The following is an 18,208-nucleotide window of genomic DNA, read 5'->3' as shown; positions in this document are numbered from 1 at the left end:
AAATCCTTCCTGAGGAAGAGCTGCTTTTGTGTTACCGCAGCAGACCAGAGAACCACCGTGCAAAATGGTAGCACGGTTTGTACGACGAGGCAATACTTTTCACCAGGCCAGCCACAAAAATGAGCTTGGATGGGAGGGATGAAGTGACTCTGACTCTGACTTTTGGGTCCACACCCCTTCTATTTTTACCCCACTGGGATCAACTGGTTTCATAAAAGCTATTACTTTCCCCTACACACTGTCTTGTCCCCATCCTTATCTACCATGGCTGCAATAAAGCTATTTTCAATGTCACAATGTTCTTTCCCTATTCAGCAACCAGGCTGCTAAAATGCCAATCCGTCTGCTTGCCTGAATCAGACTGTGGGAAAATGTTACCCTTCCAGCCACGGGGACTACCTGGCTTCACCCAACAACAACAGGGATGGGCTTCTACGCCACGTACTGGGAAATACGCTGCAAACACAAAGCTGCCGTACTGCACATAACGCAAACGCTCTGCTTCTGTTGCTGTCCCCGCTGCTCCTGCCCGACCTGAGCACGTGTGGCCGGTCAGAGTGCCTGGAGAAGGAATAAATCACTGCAGGGCACACACGCAGCACCAGGGCTCGACAGGTTCAGGCCACACTTAGTATGCAACATTCCTGCGTGCACTGAGCTTACTCCCCCTTTTGCTTATATAGTTTAATCTCTGTATACAAACAGGCACATACATTTTACACAGATACCTTTGTACTGAATACTGAAATACACACGCTACTCACTGAATTTTAACCTGCATTAGGATTACAGCACATCTAATGAAAAGGCATCACTGCTTTTGTTTCTTTTAACTGAGCTCCACATGGATTTTTTTGTGGTTTTGTCAGCAACTGATGTTATCCCTGGGGTAATGTCAGCACTGTCTGCTCTACGGAATTCCCCTAGTATTCAAAATGTCAGAAAATAATCAAAACCTTGAGCATCAGAAAGAGAATAAACTCATCTGAAGTACCAAACACACACTGCTGCCTGACTCCCTGCAAGTAACACGCCAGATGGGTGGGGACAAGGTAAGAACTGGAATTAATGCACGCCTGTTTTTTTCTTCTAGGTATCTTAACAGATTCCCACAAATTTCTGAATGTACCTGAATGACTGCGTGCCATACTCCATGCAGCACAAGAGAGCAGCAACTGACATTTCAATTATTACTGGTGGGGCTGAGTTCCTAGTAACTTGTTGACCTTTGCAAATATTAAGAAATACCTCATACAATATTCTGTACTCATGTCCAAAATTACATTATCATAATACAGGGTTGGAAAATCTCTGCCTCACCCTGTGGTTCTGAAACCACTGTACAAGTCCAAGAGCCAAAACCAACAAAAATACACATTAAAACCAAAAAAGGGGCCCTGTAAATAAAAGAGAGAAATATGTGACGGATAGATGACACACGAAAAAAATACAAAAATTATTATCAAATATTCACATTGGTCAATGATAAAGACATTTATCAAACACGCATGTGGAGTCAAGTTCGGAATCCTGAGCACTCCGAGGGCTTGGCAGCTGAAGTTTAGACAGAATTTACCCCTGCATTATGTATGTATGTTTTTCAGAAAAACGCCTGAAAATGCAGGATTCTCAGGAAAATAAATGAATTTTGAATACAGGAGTATTTATTTATTTATTTAATAAACCCATCGATTGGTTAAATTTTTTTGTTGGAACAAACTTACCTGGAATACTCGCTGGAGAAATGGGACCAGATCTCGACTGGTTGCTTCCAACAGGAGAGCCTACGGGGGAAGGCGATGGGCCCCCGGGGATGCCAGAGAGATGTGGAGACGCATGAGGGGAGAACGGAGACTGTGCAGGGTTGCTCTGCTCCCCTTGGCTGCTCGTCGAGCCCGACGCGCTGACGGCTGAGCTCAGGGTCGCTTCGGTTCCAGTTGGCAAGTCATCAATGGATCCGGATAAATCCTGAGGAAAGAGTAAAAAAGAATATAAGTAGTCGTATGAACTAATACTCGGGCCGCAGGACTCGAGGGCTGGCACAGCGATGAGGTCCATTTGTTTACTTGTTGCAGCAGATATCCGAGAGGCTGTCTTTAACGTTGGTTCATGTAGCTAAATGATGGTAGAGAACGAGTATAGTATGTACAACTCTCTGTTTAATCTCTAATTCTTTTGAGAAAAAGAACAAGCAACGGCATCAAATGAATTGGAACCAAACTCACTCAACATTGAATTTAACCTTTTCCATCTGGATTAAGCTTTCAAAATTAATCCCAGAAATTCTGCCTGAGCATACTAAAACTAATGAAAATGATACATCAGTTTCACTTTCTCACAGCTTTTCGTTTTGGGGTCTGCTACCGTTACAATCACAGCTTATACACTTCATTTTTAAATGCTCACCAAAACGAGAGAAGAAGGGTGTAAGGCACGCAGCCCTTTTCACACTCGCCCGCAGCTCCGTCACCTTGCAGAAGAGACACGAGCAGAGGCCCTGCCCTCGGCAGCAGCACCGGACCCGCCGGCCACCCCGGAGCAAGGCAGGCTGCTTCGCTACTGCCATCAAACACCAGCGCACAACTCACAGTTCCGCTTCAATTTCGTTTGAACACAGCACTAAACGGTTGCTCCATTTCAGTTTGTTACTGACGCATTTTCGACTAGAAATTTCTTCCGTAGGTCAAAGCACATCTGAATTCTAGCTAGGAATCGCTGGGCATACTCCCTAAAGCCGTAGCACGGGAGTTACACTGGTCTTTGGATCTGTGAGAGCAATTTGGTTTTTTAAATCACTATAAAATCAGATACGAAAAACAAAGAATGCTATGACAAAACAAGCGCGTGCCCCTTAGTTGCCAAGAAAAATGTTCACTCTTAAGCATAGCATAAAAATCTCATGCAAACTGCAAAGCGCAGAGACAGCTGTGCTTCCATGACTATTGGCAAGGCACAAGGTAAGGAGCAAGCTACTACTGATATTAGCGAATTAAGGTGCAAACAAGAGGCAGAGAGCTACCTCACTCACAAAACGGGTCATTAAATGGCCTTTGGGGCTTCCATTAACTGGGATGACGGCGTGTGTTACCTTGGCTAATACTGGCTTCACTTGTTTGGCACATGCAAGTGGCTGCACCATAGACAACAGGACCCGTCGTCCGAGTAGAACAAAAAGAAATGGGCTCTGCCTGAGCAAAGAGCTCAGGAACCAAAGCCTCACTGCTGCCTTACGCTCCTAAGAAAAAAATTCAATTCTTTTTAGAAGTCACAGAACTTGGGCAAAATGCAAAGGGGTGTATTTACAGTAAGAGTCCTGCCTGACGTTGACTACCTCCTCTACGAGGGAGGCTCACAGCCAGTCTCCCCTAACAGACAGATACCCTCAGTCTTCTAAGGTATGGAAAGAGTAGGATTAACAGTTTGAACACGACTAACATTTACTAGAAGCCACCTAGAATGCTACATGCTATTCCTCCTTGTGCATAAAGGTAATAAATACAACCCATCCGACTTAGGTCTCTGCAGGACACCTCGCAGACCTTATTTCCAATGAATTTCCACGAATACTTCCAGCACAACTCTCTCCAGAGGTTATTTTGGCTTTTTCTGACAAGCACTAAATTGTACGTGTATTTCATCAGGCATACAAAAAGCAAAAATGAAGTTTGAAACTTCAGTCTCTGTGTGGACCCCGCATTCACTCAAGAGTAGACTTCCAAATCCCTACAAATGGAAATTTAATTGTGAAATGGGCAATGAACTATTTTCGTTGTTTCTTTATGAAAACTATTAACTGTAGAAAATGTAAACAAGAAATAACACTGCTTGATACTGTATAGAGTAACGCTAGAGATTTTTCACAGTAGAAGGTACCTGGCAAACAGGTAAGCAATTACTGCTTTCCATACATAATATGGTATTCTTCTAAATGGAATCAAATTGCTGCTGTCATGATGTGTAACAAATGCTGCAGGAAGTGCTGATAAAACAAATGCTGCTGAAAAGCATATAATAAACACCTGAAAACCGAATGTAGCAGAATAGAGCCTATTCTAAAGGAATACAAATCCTGCGTAAAAAAATAGACAGGCAGGCATCCAGCTGACAGAAGATATAGGAAACACAGGCTTTTACGTTTAGAGTAACAAAGATTTTAAAAGGTTTGTGTGGATGAAAGCTTTCATTTGTTTCGGCAAGCCACGAAATGTTTGAAAAAACGAACACGCCAAAATAACAAAAAGCCACGAAGCAGCTAGCACTGTCCGTGATGAAATGATCTGCTGCGCAGAGATCAAGGCGAGACCTGACCGCTCCCCACAGCACCTTCCCAGCCTGCTGAGCGTGCGCGTGGGGAAGAAGATGGGGACAGGAATGAAGTTCAACTTCCCCACCAGGTCACATCCGACTTCTCCAGCCTCCCCGGCGTTTCCTCGAGTGCCTGCCTTGCAGGGATTTCCTCACCAACCTGACGCAACTCCTTCATGAAGGCGGACAAGGAGGAGGAAAGCTTGCGCGATGCCAGCCCATCCGCAGAGCGAAGCTGGGCCGCCCTCGCCCAGCAGACGCAGAGGGAGCAGCCAGGCGGGCTCAGCGCCGGCCGTGCCCTGGCTCCCCACGGGCGCTCGGCCTCAGCACTGGGATTGCCTCCCCGGGCTGGAGAACTTCACAATCGACTCGTCTGCTGAGGACGCTACGTGGCAATCATTCATCAGACCTGTCAAGAAAGCTGGTGAGGAGGTTGCCCTCAGGACGGCACGAAAGGCTGTTGCCTATCCAGATGCCTGGGCTGTGCTACACAGCCCTCACCTTGTGTTACAGCAGGCTAAAACGAGAAATATCAGCCGTTCCGCGCAGGGCGGTTTGCAGATCATGACTCTGTATTTTTTGTTAACGTACACTCTGTGGCCTTACCTAGTCTTCTAAGGTAGAAAGCCTGAGTAGACGAGCAACTGGGAAACTTCCAGCACACAAAGGCTTTAGAAACACCTCTGTTATCCACAAAAGCTAATTGGGAAATTAAAGAGAAGGAGAAGAAAGACTTTATGTGAAGCGCCCGGACAGAAAGAGCCAAAGTCGACTTACTGTTCTCCTATTATCAGTATTTTAATGCTTGCTTTTACCTCGGTTTAACAGAACAGTAATGAAGTCATGTGCAATTTCCACATTGCAAACATTTATTTATATATAAAATACTGTACAGGTACACATTCTATACATAAATTACACGGCTATACTTACATTTACTTAGCATATCCATACGTAAAGCTATTAAAAAGCCTACTAATAAGAGAAATTCACAGTGGTTTAAGCGTGCAGCCTAGTTAACAAAGAAGCTCTGTAACTAATACTCCTCTAGAGGACAATTTAGTCAGCAGGGCACCAACTCTATTCTTCTTTTATAAGTACTATCAGATCTATGATGCCTGTAAAGAACAGAGAGACCTTACTTACTGCATCTCATTCAGACCAAGGCACCTTCAAGCTACAGTGCTTCCATTTATCTTGTTGGAAAGTTGGCAGGTTAGGTAATTGCTGGGATTCTTTTAAGGGGCTGAAGTCCCCGTGCCCTAAGGCATGCCTTAAATTTTGCCTCTTTTCAGAGGCCTTTTCTGGAAAGCACTCGTTTCTTCCAGTAAAACGGAGCAAGTCTAGAATTACCAGAAATCTCCTGTTTCTTGTAGATGTTTCTTGTAGAGAAATCTTATTATTCTTGTCTATGGTATTGGTATGACTGTATTTTCAAATGCGGCACCAAATCTAAGAAAAAATGAAGGACAAAACAATTTTTTCCCCTGCCATAAATCCGTATTACAGTTCTGTATTCTCTCTGTCAGCTTTAACATCCTGTATTGCTCAGGACATCCCAGCCAGCTTTCAAAGTTCATTTCTAGATAATACCTTGATTATAAACTGAAATGTCCCTGCGCAGGATTTATCTCTTTTAGCAAAGTGTTTTATCGCCGACTACCTTCACTCCTAGCCTCACCTTCCACCCATGCACAACCTTTCTACTTGTCCCTCTGACAAGTACAAGAGCTAAAATGAACAGGATCACATTGTGCATGGGATTATAATGTTACGCCTTCCTGGTGGTACGATCTTATCAGACTGACAGGAGAGACGCTCACCAATTTACTACTGCAACGCGGCCCACAAGGGGTAGAAGGAAGCAAACTGCTCGCACAGAGACAGAAAACCCAAAGTTACTTACAAAGAGAGCACAAGAGAAAAAAATACAAACACCCATATATAGTATAATAATGTTAACTTACTCAAGGAATGCACCTAGATCAATAAACAGCAAAAAGGAGACCACAGTAACTCGATAATACCACTATAATTTTACACACAGAGTGTGACAGCATTAGAGCACTGACCATGAGCAAACACTTCACGCAGCTGCCGGTTTTGCTCCAGAGTGTCTCAGCAGACATAAACCAAGATTTTACTAACGGGATCCCTTGCTAAATACCTACAGCTGAAAAATGCTGAGCACCTACTCTGAAATCAGTAAACAGGGAAAGTGTGGAGCACCTTGCTAACTGAGCTCCTACTCCGCTAAAGCCCACCCAAAGTTCCCTGACAGGTGACTGTAGTTTGGGGCTCCCTTGCAGGGACTGAGCGGAGCATACACGACCCGGGATTTATTTAAACTCCCCAGCTATCGCCTATCGCTTCCTTCACACTGAGGGAGTAGAAGAAAAGCAGAGGTATTCTGTTGGCATTAAAATTACAGACCTACAAAACCTCCCGGCCTCCAAGAAGCTGAAACCCCCCGACTCGACCCTACCACCCGCCTCGGTAGCACGCATCCCGGGGCTACGCGCAGGGAACTGCAGCAAGCGCCCGGCCGCGGGATCAAAGCCCTGGCTCTCTCCATTCAGCTCTTCCCGCGGTATTTTTAGGAGGATGCAGGATGGCGCTGCTCAAAAGACAGGATCTGGCAGGAAATATCCATCTCCTTCACACGAATCGCCGCTTCAGAAGTAGAATTACATAGACACACAAACATATTTTAAGTGTAAGTATGTAAATATATATTCAAGCAGACATACACTCTGCTATTGTTTTGGAGCCATGGGGGATTATGAACAATATGCTCTGTAATTGAGATTAACTTTGAACAAATGATTTGGCTGACAAACACACACACGCACACAAAGGGAAAACCCACAATAGCTCTGTTTAAATTTCAAGATATTTGTAAGACCTCTTTTCATCACAAAGCAGCCTATAATAGCATGTTTCAAGAAGTCTTCCAAAGGCCCTGCTGGTCACATTGTCGAGGCAGCGAGCGAGCTAAGAGCCTCCCACCACCCGCGCAACCAGAAAAACACACGGGCACAGCACCGACAGGGACCACGGGGAAAACCCTCTCGTTTTCAAAGGCTGCTACCTCTGCATGGGTGTCTTCCTTCCACACCAGCTACGCTGCGACCCTTGGCCAAGCACATCAAACAGACCTAATGCACATCCTCAGAAAAATTCCTCTTCAACACGAGGCAGCGAGGCTGCCGTTACATTTTTGCCAAAGTGCCTTTTACACGCCTTGCTGAAATGAATTTGGGGAGAGAAAACAAGGTGTATTCTCCAAATCTTGCTAATTCAAGGTTCGTAGAAGGAAAAGTAGACAAGATCACTTCCATTTCAAACACCTGCTTGAGGAAAAAGCTCGATTTTTATTGACAGGTGGAATTCTACCTCAGAACATGCTATTGTAAGGAGAGGATTTGTTTCATACTAAAAACTTACTTGCAAAGTAAATCCAAACTTTGACAAGAGTTGGGTAGAGGCAGTTTTTAGTTAGTCATGGTACTCCTCAGTCTTACTTTATTCTACTCGCTAGGTATTTTGGGGTTTTTAACCAAATTTTTAACTTTAACCTCTATGTGGTAAACTATTCATGCAATACTCTAGACGAAGGAAATTCTAAGTATATGATAAAAACACTAGCTTCTTGCACTAAATTTAGTGACAAAGCACCACTTGCTGGGGAAACACATTCCCTTCATTCTGCAGACCTCACATGCTTCCCAAAATAACTCAAGCGACCAAACTGTGCTGCAAGGACTCCGATCAGGATCAAATACTTTCTCTGAGATGTTACGCAGGGAAGTCCCCAAGGACGCAAAATCTTTTCCCCAAAAGCCCTATACTCACTCAGGCAACTGAGCAAAAGCATAAGCAAACAACGCAATGCCAGCGCTCTGCTTGCTGTCTTTAAGCCTCTGGGATCCTGGAAATACATCAGTCTTCAAGAAATTATCCACAAAAAGCCAACTTGGAAAACCAGATTCTAGTCACAGCTTACTACCTAATCGCTAAGCAAATGACTGTTTTGGACAGTTCTTACTCATAATTTGGATATGAAACTCATTCCTAGTCTTAAAAAATCCCCCTGATTAGAAGTGCAGAAAAGTGTTAGTCCTAATAAAGAAATACTTGCCGAGAGCAGGGAAAAAGCAAAGGATGGTTTGCTTTTTTGTTTTTAAAACAGGTTCACTAAAGCTGGTATGAATTTTCCTGTGGACTTCGTTTTCCTCTGAACACTCATTTACTGGGGAATGTTTCATTTGCCAAACATAAGGGATCTGATGTGGACTCCCTGCAAAGTCAGAACCAAAGAAAGAGTCATACCTTTTTTTTCGCCCGTTCTTTTCGTTTTTTAGGTAACTCTTGGTTGTACAATATGAAGATCAAAGCGTACCTGATGCGTTGGTGCAGAGCGTCACCGGCTCAGACCGCAGACGAAGAACCTGAGCTGCCGGGACCGGGCAGGCTGCGCAGGGGATGCTGCGGCTGCGGGCACACAGCCTCGCACCCCTGCATCCACAGCAACCGCCACCGCGACAGCTCAGCCCGCCGGGGTCACAAGGCGCAACCGGCCTTCCCGGCTGCCTGGGCAGCACTGCCACCCTAACCAGGAATATGATTTTGTTCTGCTGCATAAGGCATCTCACTGCAGCATGCAACCCCCAGTTCATTTAAAGAAAGAATAATTTCTTACGACATTTGTTTAACAAGCGAATGGTCTGTGTTTGTAAGATAACCTCAGCTAAAAATAAAAATTGCTGACCTGTGGATACAGGTGTACAAGAACAGAACACGGTAAGCCCGTGTCTGTCAGACACGGGATGAGAAGAAGTTGCTAAGATGGATATAGTCACACTCTGTGCCTACACTGATCCGCAACAGGATCTTCTTTGCTCGTCCAGACAAGAGCTTTACTGCAAAAACAACTTCGGGCAATTAGAGATTCAGAACTGACACGGTGGCTTCGAGGCACCAGACGAGAGCCCAGACAGCCGCACGCCTCCCTGCCCGAGCCGAGTGCCACTCATCACGGGGTCCGCAGCTCCCTGGCAGCTGACAGGAAGGGGGCTCCTGAGGTCTCCAGCTGCACCACGAAATCTCCCAATGCCATAAAAAAAGTCGCTAGTTTACAAACATGGACTCCCGTGTACCAAACGATAAACACTAATGACCCATGTGCTATCAAAGCAAACTGACAAAGTCTAACAAGGACTGTAAACAGGTAAGACACACAGTTTGTCTGACAACAATACTTTTTTATATCAAAAATAAACAGTAAATCTCCAGAACAGAAAAACAATAACACAGCATCTCTCAAGATACGAACTTCATTGTTTATCTCTGAAGCAGAATGCTTAGCACGTAGAATTTCTGGAAATAAAATTTAAAACCAAAAAGCCACAAACCCTTAGGAGCCATTTGTTTCTTCAGTATTGTAGCAAAGAAAAATTCTCAGCCAACAACTCTTGTAGCTACAGCATCAGCTATTTATCATCAATAAATCATCAACATTTAAAACAACCAAATCAATGAAAACCACAGCAAATTGCCCCGATGAAGAAGAAAAAAGAGTTGCGTTTGCCTAACAGCACCCTAATAAAACTTAGTTGTACTCAGACTACTTCCCATCCACAGTCTCCTCAGTGCCAATCTTAACCATCCCCAAACACGAAACACCTTCCGTTAAAATTCAGGTTTTCTCAGATAAAGAACAATGAGGTGAGACATAACAACTCCCTTCTTTTGCGTCTCTCTTGACTACGACCATTTTCTAGATCACATGGCCTACAGCTACCTCCTCAGGGAGCAGACAGGCTAAACCGGCAGGATAAAGCAGAGAGGAAGCTGGCTGACGGAAAACACGCACGGATCCGGAACGTCTCAAGCCCTCTGGAGCTTGTTGTCTTGGGGATCGCCATCCTCCTCCCTCTCTGCAGTGAGCTTAGCATGTGGACGGCCACGGAGAGAGACCCCTGCTCTCCAGTCCAGCCTGCTTTCCTAGCTGTGCTCCTGTCCACGCTGAATCCAGCGTCACAGAGCCATGAGGAAAACACCACGTGCCTGCCATTCCCCCCTCCCGTTACCTACTTGTTCTACTTTCACAGCTGATGTAGAAAGAAATCAGACAAAGTAAGCAAGGAGAGGACTACCGAAACACAAGAAAGACAAGGATTTGAGCAAAAGCATATGAGAAAGAAGAACAAGACATTACCAAAAGAACATATGGGTCAGTAGATCTGAGAGAGACCTAAAATTTTAGCAGGAGCAGCAGCAATATGCACTAGAAATGACTGCTTAATCCCTTCATTCCATTTACTCTGGCTACCATACTTCTGGAAACTTGGGGTACATGCAGTCACAAACCATCTATCTTGAGACTACATATCCAAAAACCTGAGATTTTGCAGGTGTGGCTCAAGCAAAAAGGAGCAAGCACCACTTCGGAACACCATAATGTGAAATGTGATAAAATTCTCACTGTGTCTATCCTGCAGTACACCCACACATGATTGCAGTGCGGAGATTCTCAATAGATGTACGCAGGGCAGCTCACGTAGGAGAAGCTCTTTAAACATGACCACACAACCTCACATGGCTTAACGTACATTATTATTTACTACTGCAGACATACCATGAGTCACAACATACCTATTTTGCAACTATAACATTAACATCTTTCTACACATGCTTCTCAGACTACCCCCGATTGCATTCAGACGGCATCAGCCATGCTGTTAAAATTTTCGGATCTACAATACTATCCGATTTGGAGACCGCAGTTGACAGAACAGAGAAAGTGCTGTTCCAACAATCAGTGGCCCAACGTCACTGCAAGCACATCTCATCCCACAATAAATTAGGCAAGTTGATAACAAGTTACCTGTTCTGACAGCCCAAGGCTACCTACGTGTCGACCACGATAAAGGGCTTAAAGAACTGATGAACCTATAAACCCGTAGGCCCGAGGTTTAAAAGCTTGTGCTCTACAGCACTCGCGGCTTTTTTTTGGCATAGTAATAACCTTTGTAGAGTTATAGTTTGATAAAGAGGACGTCCCACCTGGTTACCGTGGGAATAAGGATCTACAAAACATAGTTTTTCATTAGTTAAGGGCTTGTGCATGCATTATACCGTGTCTCTTTCTTCTCTCTCCCGCAACACCCTATAACCAAACACCACAATTCAATAAGATGGTAAATAAACCGCAGACACATCTTAAACTTCAAAAACACAGGTGCTTCAATAACTTCCCACCTCTTGAAAGGAGCAGAAGAATGTATACACCAAAAAGAGTGACAAATGACAGAAAGGCTTCCTTTTTAAGAAACTAAACAAGGTGACTTGCCTCAGAGAACAATATTAATTAATTAATTCTTTTTCAATAAAACTGGAAGAAACTGGATATGCAGTGTTATATTGGGGTATGAGGCAGAAATGTGTGTCGTAACATTTACTGCAGTAAACTCAGCTGAATTTGCCATCCCAGACTCATCCTCTCAGCATCATGCAAGAATCTCTCCTCCTCCTCCTCCTTTTGTTTCTCTTCCCTTTTTCCGAAGCCAACGCGACCCCAACGGCGTAGTCCAACAACCAGCAAAGCACAGACGAACGGGGCTGCGATGGCTCCGACTCCGCTTTGCTCCGCATCCCCCGCCACACACACAAGCTGCTTACTCCTTTCTGAGGTTTATGGGCCACAGCACCAAAACCAAACAATTACGCTTCAAGAGCTGTTCACTCAACCCCTCCCACCTCTTCATTTTCCGGTAACCTGGGAAAAGGTTGGGAAATGAAATCCAAGATGGTAATAAAGCAGAAAATAAACTTTCAGATCGTTTCTCGCACATGCCAGCTAAAGCCAGACTCCCTCATCACCCCAAGTTCTGAATTTCCTCGCAGTAATTCAGTGCTGGCTGGGCACGTTATTGTGCAAAATAATTGAGTGGCAAGGGAACGCGATATTTTGAGATGATACGGCTTTAACAGACTCGTGTAGAACTCACGTTTCAGAAACCTCTATACAAATTTCAAAAGGCTTTTGAAATCCTAGAAAAGTGTCTCGGCCTCAGATTTCTTTTGAAATAATGTCTTGATTACCCTAGCAGGAAGGAGAACTTCCAATGCTTCAATTAAGCTTTGAGAAAAAGTTCTGAAAGGCCAATACCCTCCCTCCCGTGCCGACTGCTAAGCATGCTGTCTCAGCCACGGCTTAGAAACTTTGCTTTTGGGGTGGGAAGAGGTATCTCGAGGCTAAGATAATGAAATGGTTGCCCGATCGTTGAGTGCATTAAGCTAATTCTTATCCAACAAGTTCATAATTTTAGCTGCGCTCTTGAATTCCAACAAATAAGGGGAAATGTGGAAGAAGCACTACAGAAGTGTTAAACCATGTAGACTACGCAATCTACAGAAAAAGCAATATACCAATTACTACTGTTCTTTAATTAATAAATCATAGAAAGGAAATATTTCCACAGTGTTGTGAAAGCCAGCTTTTAGTGAGTTTTTGAGTGCCTGAGCATGCTTCAAAGTCGCAGCTTTTTCTTACCACAGAGAAGACAGGGACTCCCAAGATCTTTTAGATCAAACTTTCAGGAGGTTGCTCCTCCAAAATTTTCACTGGCTTGAAGGGAGGAGGTTGGTATTGCACAGAACTACCAATTCAATGTAATGCTAATAAAAACGCTCTGAAAAAAATTCCAAGAAAGCACGGGTAGGATGTTCAGTGTACAGCAACTGTGACTGGCAAAAATACGGCTGCTGCTCCATGGACCACAACGGGCAGGTGCTCAGTGGAGCCCGACCGAGCAGGGTGCTCCCACAGAATCACAGAATGGTAGGGGTTGGAAGGGACCTCTGTGGGTCATCTAGTCCAACCCTCCTGCCGAAGCAGGGTCACCTACAGTAGGCTGTAGAGGACCTTGTCCTGCCCCCTCGCACGATGGGGCTTCACCCAGCCCTTCACCCAGGCTGCCCTTCTCCAGCCCCTGCCAGGCCGGGTCCCTGCTGGGCCTCCCTCCAGCAAGCACCACTGCAGTACCGTGGCCCATGGAGACAGTGCATTTGGAAGCCAATGGTATGAAGCATTTGTAAACAGATTAACAGAGAACTTATTTCCCCCATCGATCTCTATTCTAGTTGCACTGAATTTTGAGTGTTCTTATACGATGGGAAAAAATATGTCAGGTAACGTGACAGAGAAAAGGTGGGGAAAAAGGGCTGCATGTGGAAGCTTCTTTGAAAGAGGGTCTGCAACGACCTTGTAAGGGAGTGACCCTTTGGCATCCTCTCCTGCTGTTCCACCACAGAAACCCTCACATCACATGCAGCCACCTGCAGAACTGCAGCTCTTGTCAATGGTTGTATCTTGGCCCTTGCAAGATGAAGCAAAGAGAGACTTCAGCCCTGCCAGAGCTTCAGGTGCAGCCCTACCTATTGCTGATTCTCCATCCCCCAGATCCATGTCTGAGCAACATAACACAGCTTAGGGAGCAGGGCCGAGAGGTCCTCTGGGGAACGCGTATGATAGAACGATGGGAAACCAGCCATCTGCGCCAAGGCATGGTTTGTAAGAGGTATAGCTCAAGAAGAACAGGCTCTTAACCTGATGAAAGTTTTGCTGTGGGGCTTGTAAGGTTGGTGCTGCTTTGCTGCAGTGTTGTCTGAGCACCTGTCCCAGTCCCGCGTTTGCAGTCTTTTATGCTGAAGACTACAAACAGGGCCAGCATTTATACTCTGCTGTCTTTCTTTTAAAAAAACCCTACTTATTTCACAACTTCTAAGAAGATCTGCTTGATGGAACTATTAAAACCAAAGCTCACTTGATACTCTGAGTTCATCATCAGACAGACCACCAAACAAGAGGGAAAAAAGCAAATCAGTAAGTTGGGATCTTCACAAAGTCCCAGAAAACTTCCAAAGGGTGCTTGTCAGAATAAACAGCCTTATGAGTCAAGCAAAGAAATAAATAAAAGGAAAACATGTGAAAATTTCAACAACCGTGCCAATCTGTTGCGAGCTGTACCCGTGCCAGTGAGCAGCCTCGGGGCGCCGTCGGATTCCTCAGCGCAGTGCCAAGCTCCAGCAATATTGTTATGGTTAGAGAGGAATTTCTCACAAGAGCTAACAAAGGCAGAAGGTCATAAATAAACACAGCAGGATCGCCTTGTCAGTTCTCATTATTAGCGCTGCGGGCACTTGCTTTTCTATGGGCTGCGCGCAGGTTCATTTAAGTGTAAGCGCTCCTCCTCAGAATTTCACATGCTCATAAATAAAGACAACATTTCTCAAGGAAGAAAGGCACACATAAGTTATTTTTTATCATTATTTTTTGCGCAGAGAGGGGCATGCATGAGCGAGCCGCTCGTGCTGCCGGCGGCCGCCCTGTCCACCTGCACCCACGTGAGCTCCCCGCGCCGGCTCAGCCAGGGCCACGACGCCCTTCCACGCCGGCCTCCTCCGTCAGGCTGCGGCCACCGCGAGCGAGGGGAGCCTTCCTGCTGCAAGAACGGTCACCGGAATTGCATCCGGGCAGGGGATGAGGCCGAGCTCCTAAACTGATCCTGACGTGCATTACACAACTAGGAAAGCACAGCTGTGTGATCATTATTGCAATTATAAAATGACACTTAGCGTTAACTTTCTTTTGTCACTGAGTTTTGAAATGGCGAGTGGGCAGTACCAGTAACTCTGAGGGTACAAATGTGCAAAGAAGAGAGGGAAAAGTTCTGAAGATCTCAAGTGCTGGCCCTTCATCTCTTGTCAGAAGTTAACAAACAGTCAAGTGAAAGCCCCTCACCCCTCCCACACGCATACCTACCTATCTCTATCTATCCATACCTACACACGAGTGAAAAGTGAGCTCTGTGTAAAAGTAGATGCAGTTTGAATAAATAACACCATCATGTAGTGCATACCGATTTCAAGTTGCATGTGTAGTGCTTTTCAGAATATTAGGGGAAATTTATAGATCAGCAATGCTATCTCCAGAATATTTTTAATTTTTACTTATTATGCTGGAATATATATATGTAAAGACGTGAACAAAGCTCAAAGGTTCACGACCTTGGAAACACCATCATTAAATTAAAATTAAGTAAAATAACAGGCCTTATGCTATACAGGGGATACCAGAGAACGCCCGGCAGCGAGAGGAACACTGCTTGATCACCATCCCCTCCAACAGGAGAGCGGTGGCAGAGAATGTAATTACTCCCCTGCCAAAAAACCCCCAAATTCTGCTCCCTGTTGTGAACTGTGCTGAACACCGATGTACTGGTTTGTTAAACAGCTGTGTCTGACTAGTGGGCTAAAATTTGACCAACATTATCGTTACTACAATCGGTGCTATCTCGAAGTCTCACCTTTTAAAGGAAATTACATGACTGCCAGGCAAAAGCCCCCGTGCCTCGTACGCTTTCTTGTGAGAAGGTCGGGAAAATAATTTTCCTTCCAGCTTGCTTCCTACCCCATCTCCTGCTATCAAAGGAAGCCGGGTTGCTCGTCCTGATGCGCTACAGTGGAAAAGCCATGTTCCAAGCAGTGTTTCTCTCAGCTGCGCAGCCCTTCGCTGCACACCATTCATCATTGCCAACATCAGGGGCTGTTGGAACAGCCCTCGTGAATGAGAATCTCCCTGCTTGACTCCTGGAGGCTGCCAGACGGCCCTCTTCGGCCTCCGTGCCGAGGCAGGGCTTGTCCTTGGGGCAGGGCGCTGCCAGCCGTGCTGGGTGCACCGGCCCTCTGATAAAATACAATCTCCCTCTTCCTCACTCAGATTTTCTCTTTTCCTTCTTACCAACACATCATCATAATTACAAGAACCTTCCACTTAACAAAAAACGAATGCATAAGCTAAGGAAAAAAAAAAAGGCCCATAATAAACTATATTCAAAGGATAAATGCATGAACCTTAACATTTTTGTTCCTCCTTACCCCTAGAGTAAGATACAAGAGACCCAGGCCGAGAAGAGAGCCCGCTTTGCGAATCGCAAGCCATGACACAGGCCATCTGCGACCCCGCACAGCTCTCCTCGCGCAATCTGCCGCTCTGCAGCTGCAGGCGGTCAACAGTTTCACGTTGACTTCAGAGATGTCCAAGTCTTCCTCACCTGTGGATCTCAAATATGGGTCTTTTGCAGAGCAGGATACCCCAGTCAAAGTAGTACTTACGTGTTTCTTCCTCAATTTTTTTCTTATTAATATTTTTAAAACATTTACCTATCAGACACGTTGCAATTAATTTATCTTCCCTGATCAAAACACATTTACTTCTGTAGAAACACTTCTCTGCCACCGATTTCAAAAGCAGAGATGGGTTTCAGCCCACTCACTCAAATGCGCATTTGTGTTAATTCTTGCATCTTGTAAATTATTTCAGAAGGGGAGAATTCCTTCCATAAGGCAGAAAATGACTTAGATCTACCAAGCGCTGAGTGCCATGAACGGCGGTGGACAGAGCTGAGGAGCAGGGCGTCTTTAAGGGGTCTCTGCAGCGCTTTGCCGTCGCAGTGAAAAGACCTTCAGGTTTCACGGACTCCTCTTTTTTCTCCCTCCTTCTTTTAGTGCAATCTCTTTTGTTCTTCAGTGTTTGTGGTCGTATTTCTGTGGCACGACATCCCTGGCTTTTTTTGGCATTACTTGACGTCTTAAACATATGTTACATAGTTACACACTTGGAGTTCTATAAAACACTATGTTTCAGGGGCTTCAGATTTCTAAATTAAATCATTAAATATTTCTGATATTCAGCAGTGTATTTCATTGCCATAGATGCACTACTGTGGAGTTTTTCCTCTAGAAGCAGGAAATACTTATTTTGTACAGCCTGAAAAAGGTCATTTTACAGTTTTTAAGAGCGTGAAAAAATTATGCAAAGAGCAGTTGAGGAAAGGAAAAAAGAACAGGAGGTATATTTCTCATAAGAATTATGGAGGCATTTTCTTGTTACAAAATATCATTTGTTACTTTTCAATCAAAGAAAACTGCAAGGAAAGACAAAAAGGTTGAACCAACTACTCCAAAAAATTATGAATGTGCCAAAAGATCACAAATAGCACATTAATGTCAGAGTGTTGGCTCCCGTTGACTTCTCAGGATTTTAATTTTGCTTTTTAAAGGGAGAGAGGAGGACAGAAACAGAGAAGGCATCGTTAGACTAAATCCATCCTGCCTAGCCTTAATTTTTGCAGCTAGAAACCCCAAACTGTGTCCATGATCTGTATCGGTTTGTACCTGACCACTGCAGCCGTCCCTGACACTTGACCTGCTTCCGAAAAGCAAGAAGTCTAATTTAAGTCGACGGTCCTACGGGGAGGTAATGGTTTGACCCTTGGTCTCTCCACCGCAACCGTTCCAATTCTCTAATGATTTCCCTGCAGGGTTCATTTACCAGTTCTGGGTCAAAGACCAGCGCATCCACGAAGGCAAGGGGCAGCGCAAGCCCTGCATGATGGATTTGAGAATAAGTGCATCATAAAGGAAACCTCCATCAATTAGGGATGGCCTTTGAATTCAAAACAAAAGGAAGCAAAGTGCAAATCATAATGTCTACTCTGCTCACTTTAGCGGCACAGAGATACACACGTTAAGAGGTGTATTCCAGCCTAGGTGCAGAACCAGCAACCATCCTAGGACACACAGTTCCCGTCCGTCCGGAGAAGAGGTGGCCTTTCGCTCTCTCTGAGCAACTGGGAAGCCAAAGGGATTCACTATTTGATCCCAAGCAAGCTTTTGGTACCTCTTACTACTTTCATACTACACGCACCGTGACTCTGACCGGAAATGTTAAGACCTGCTCTAACTAAGAAGTAAAAGATTATCCAGATCCACTTTCACTTTCTGGAACCTGTGCCTTAATTTACCCTTATAGGGAACTGCAAAATTACCAGTTACA

The 18,208-nt window shown here is 44.8% G+C and overlaps 1 protein-coding gene across 8 annotated transcripts in view; it reads right to left on the bottom strand.

Annotated features, from left to right (window-relative positions):
• The window catches only part of ARID1B (AT-rich interaction domain 1B), a 330,840-nt gene that overhangs the window by 99,908 nt on the left and 212,724 nt on the right, over positions 1 to 18,208 (bottom strand). For all 8 annotated transcript variants that reach the window (XM_075413854.1, XM_075413856.1, XM_075413849.1 and 5 more), the window contains one exon: positions 1,725 to 1,968. In XM_075413854.1, the coding sequence (XP_075269969.1) occupies positions 1,725 to 1,968 (244 nt within the window). The remainder of the gene's footprint in view (positions 1 to 1,724; positions 1,969 to 18,208) is intronic.

This window comes from Opisthocomus hoazin, chromosome 2, assembly GCF_030867145.1.
Source record: "Opisthocomus hoazin isolate bOpiHoa1 chromosome 2, bOpiHoa1.hap1, whole genome shotgun sequence".
In the NCBI taxonomy this organism is placed as follows: Eukaryota; Metazoa; Chordata; class Aves; order Opisthocomiformes; family Opisthocomidae; genus Opisthocomus; species Opisthocomus hoazin.
Note: the sequence above shows the minus strand (reverse complement) of the source record. Positions and strands in the feature narration are given on the sequence as shown.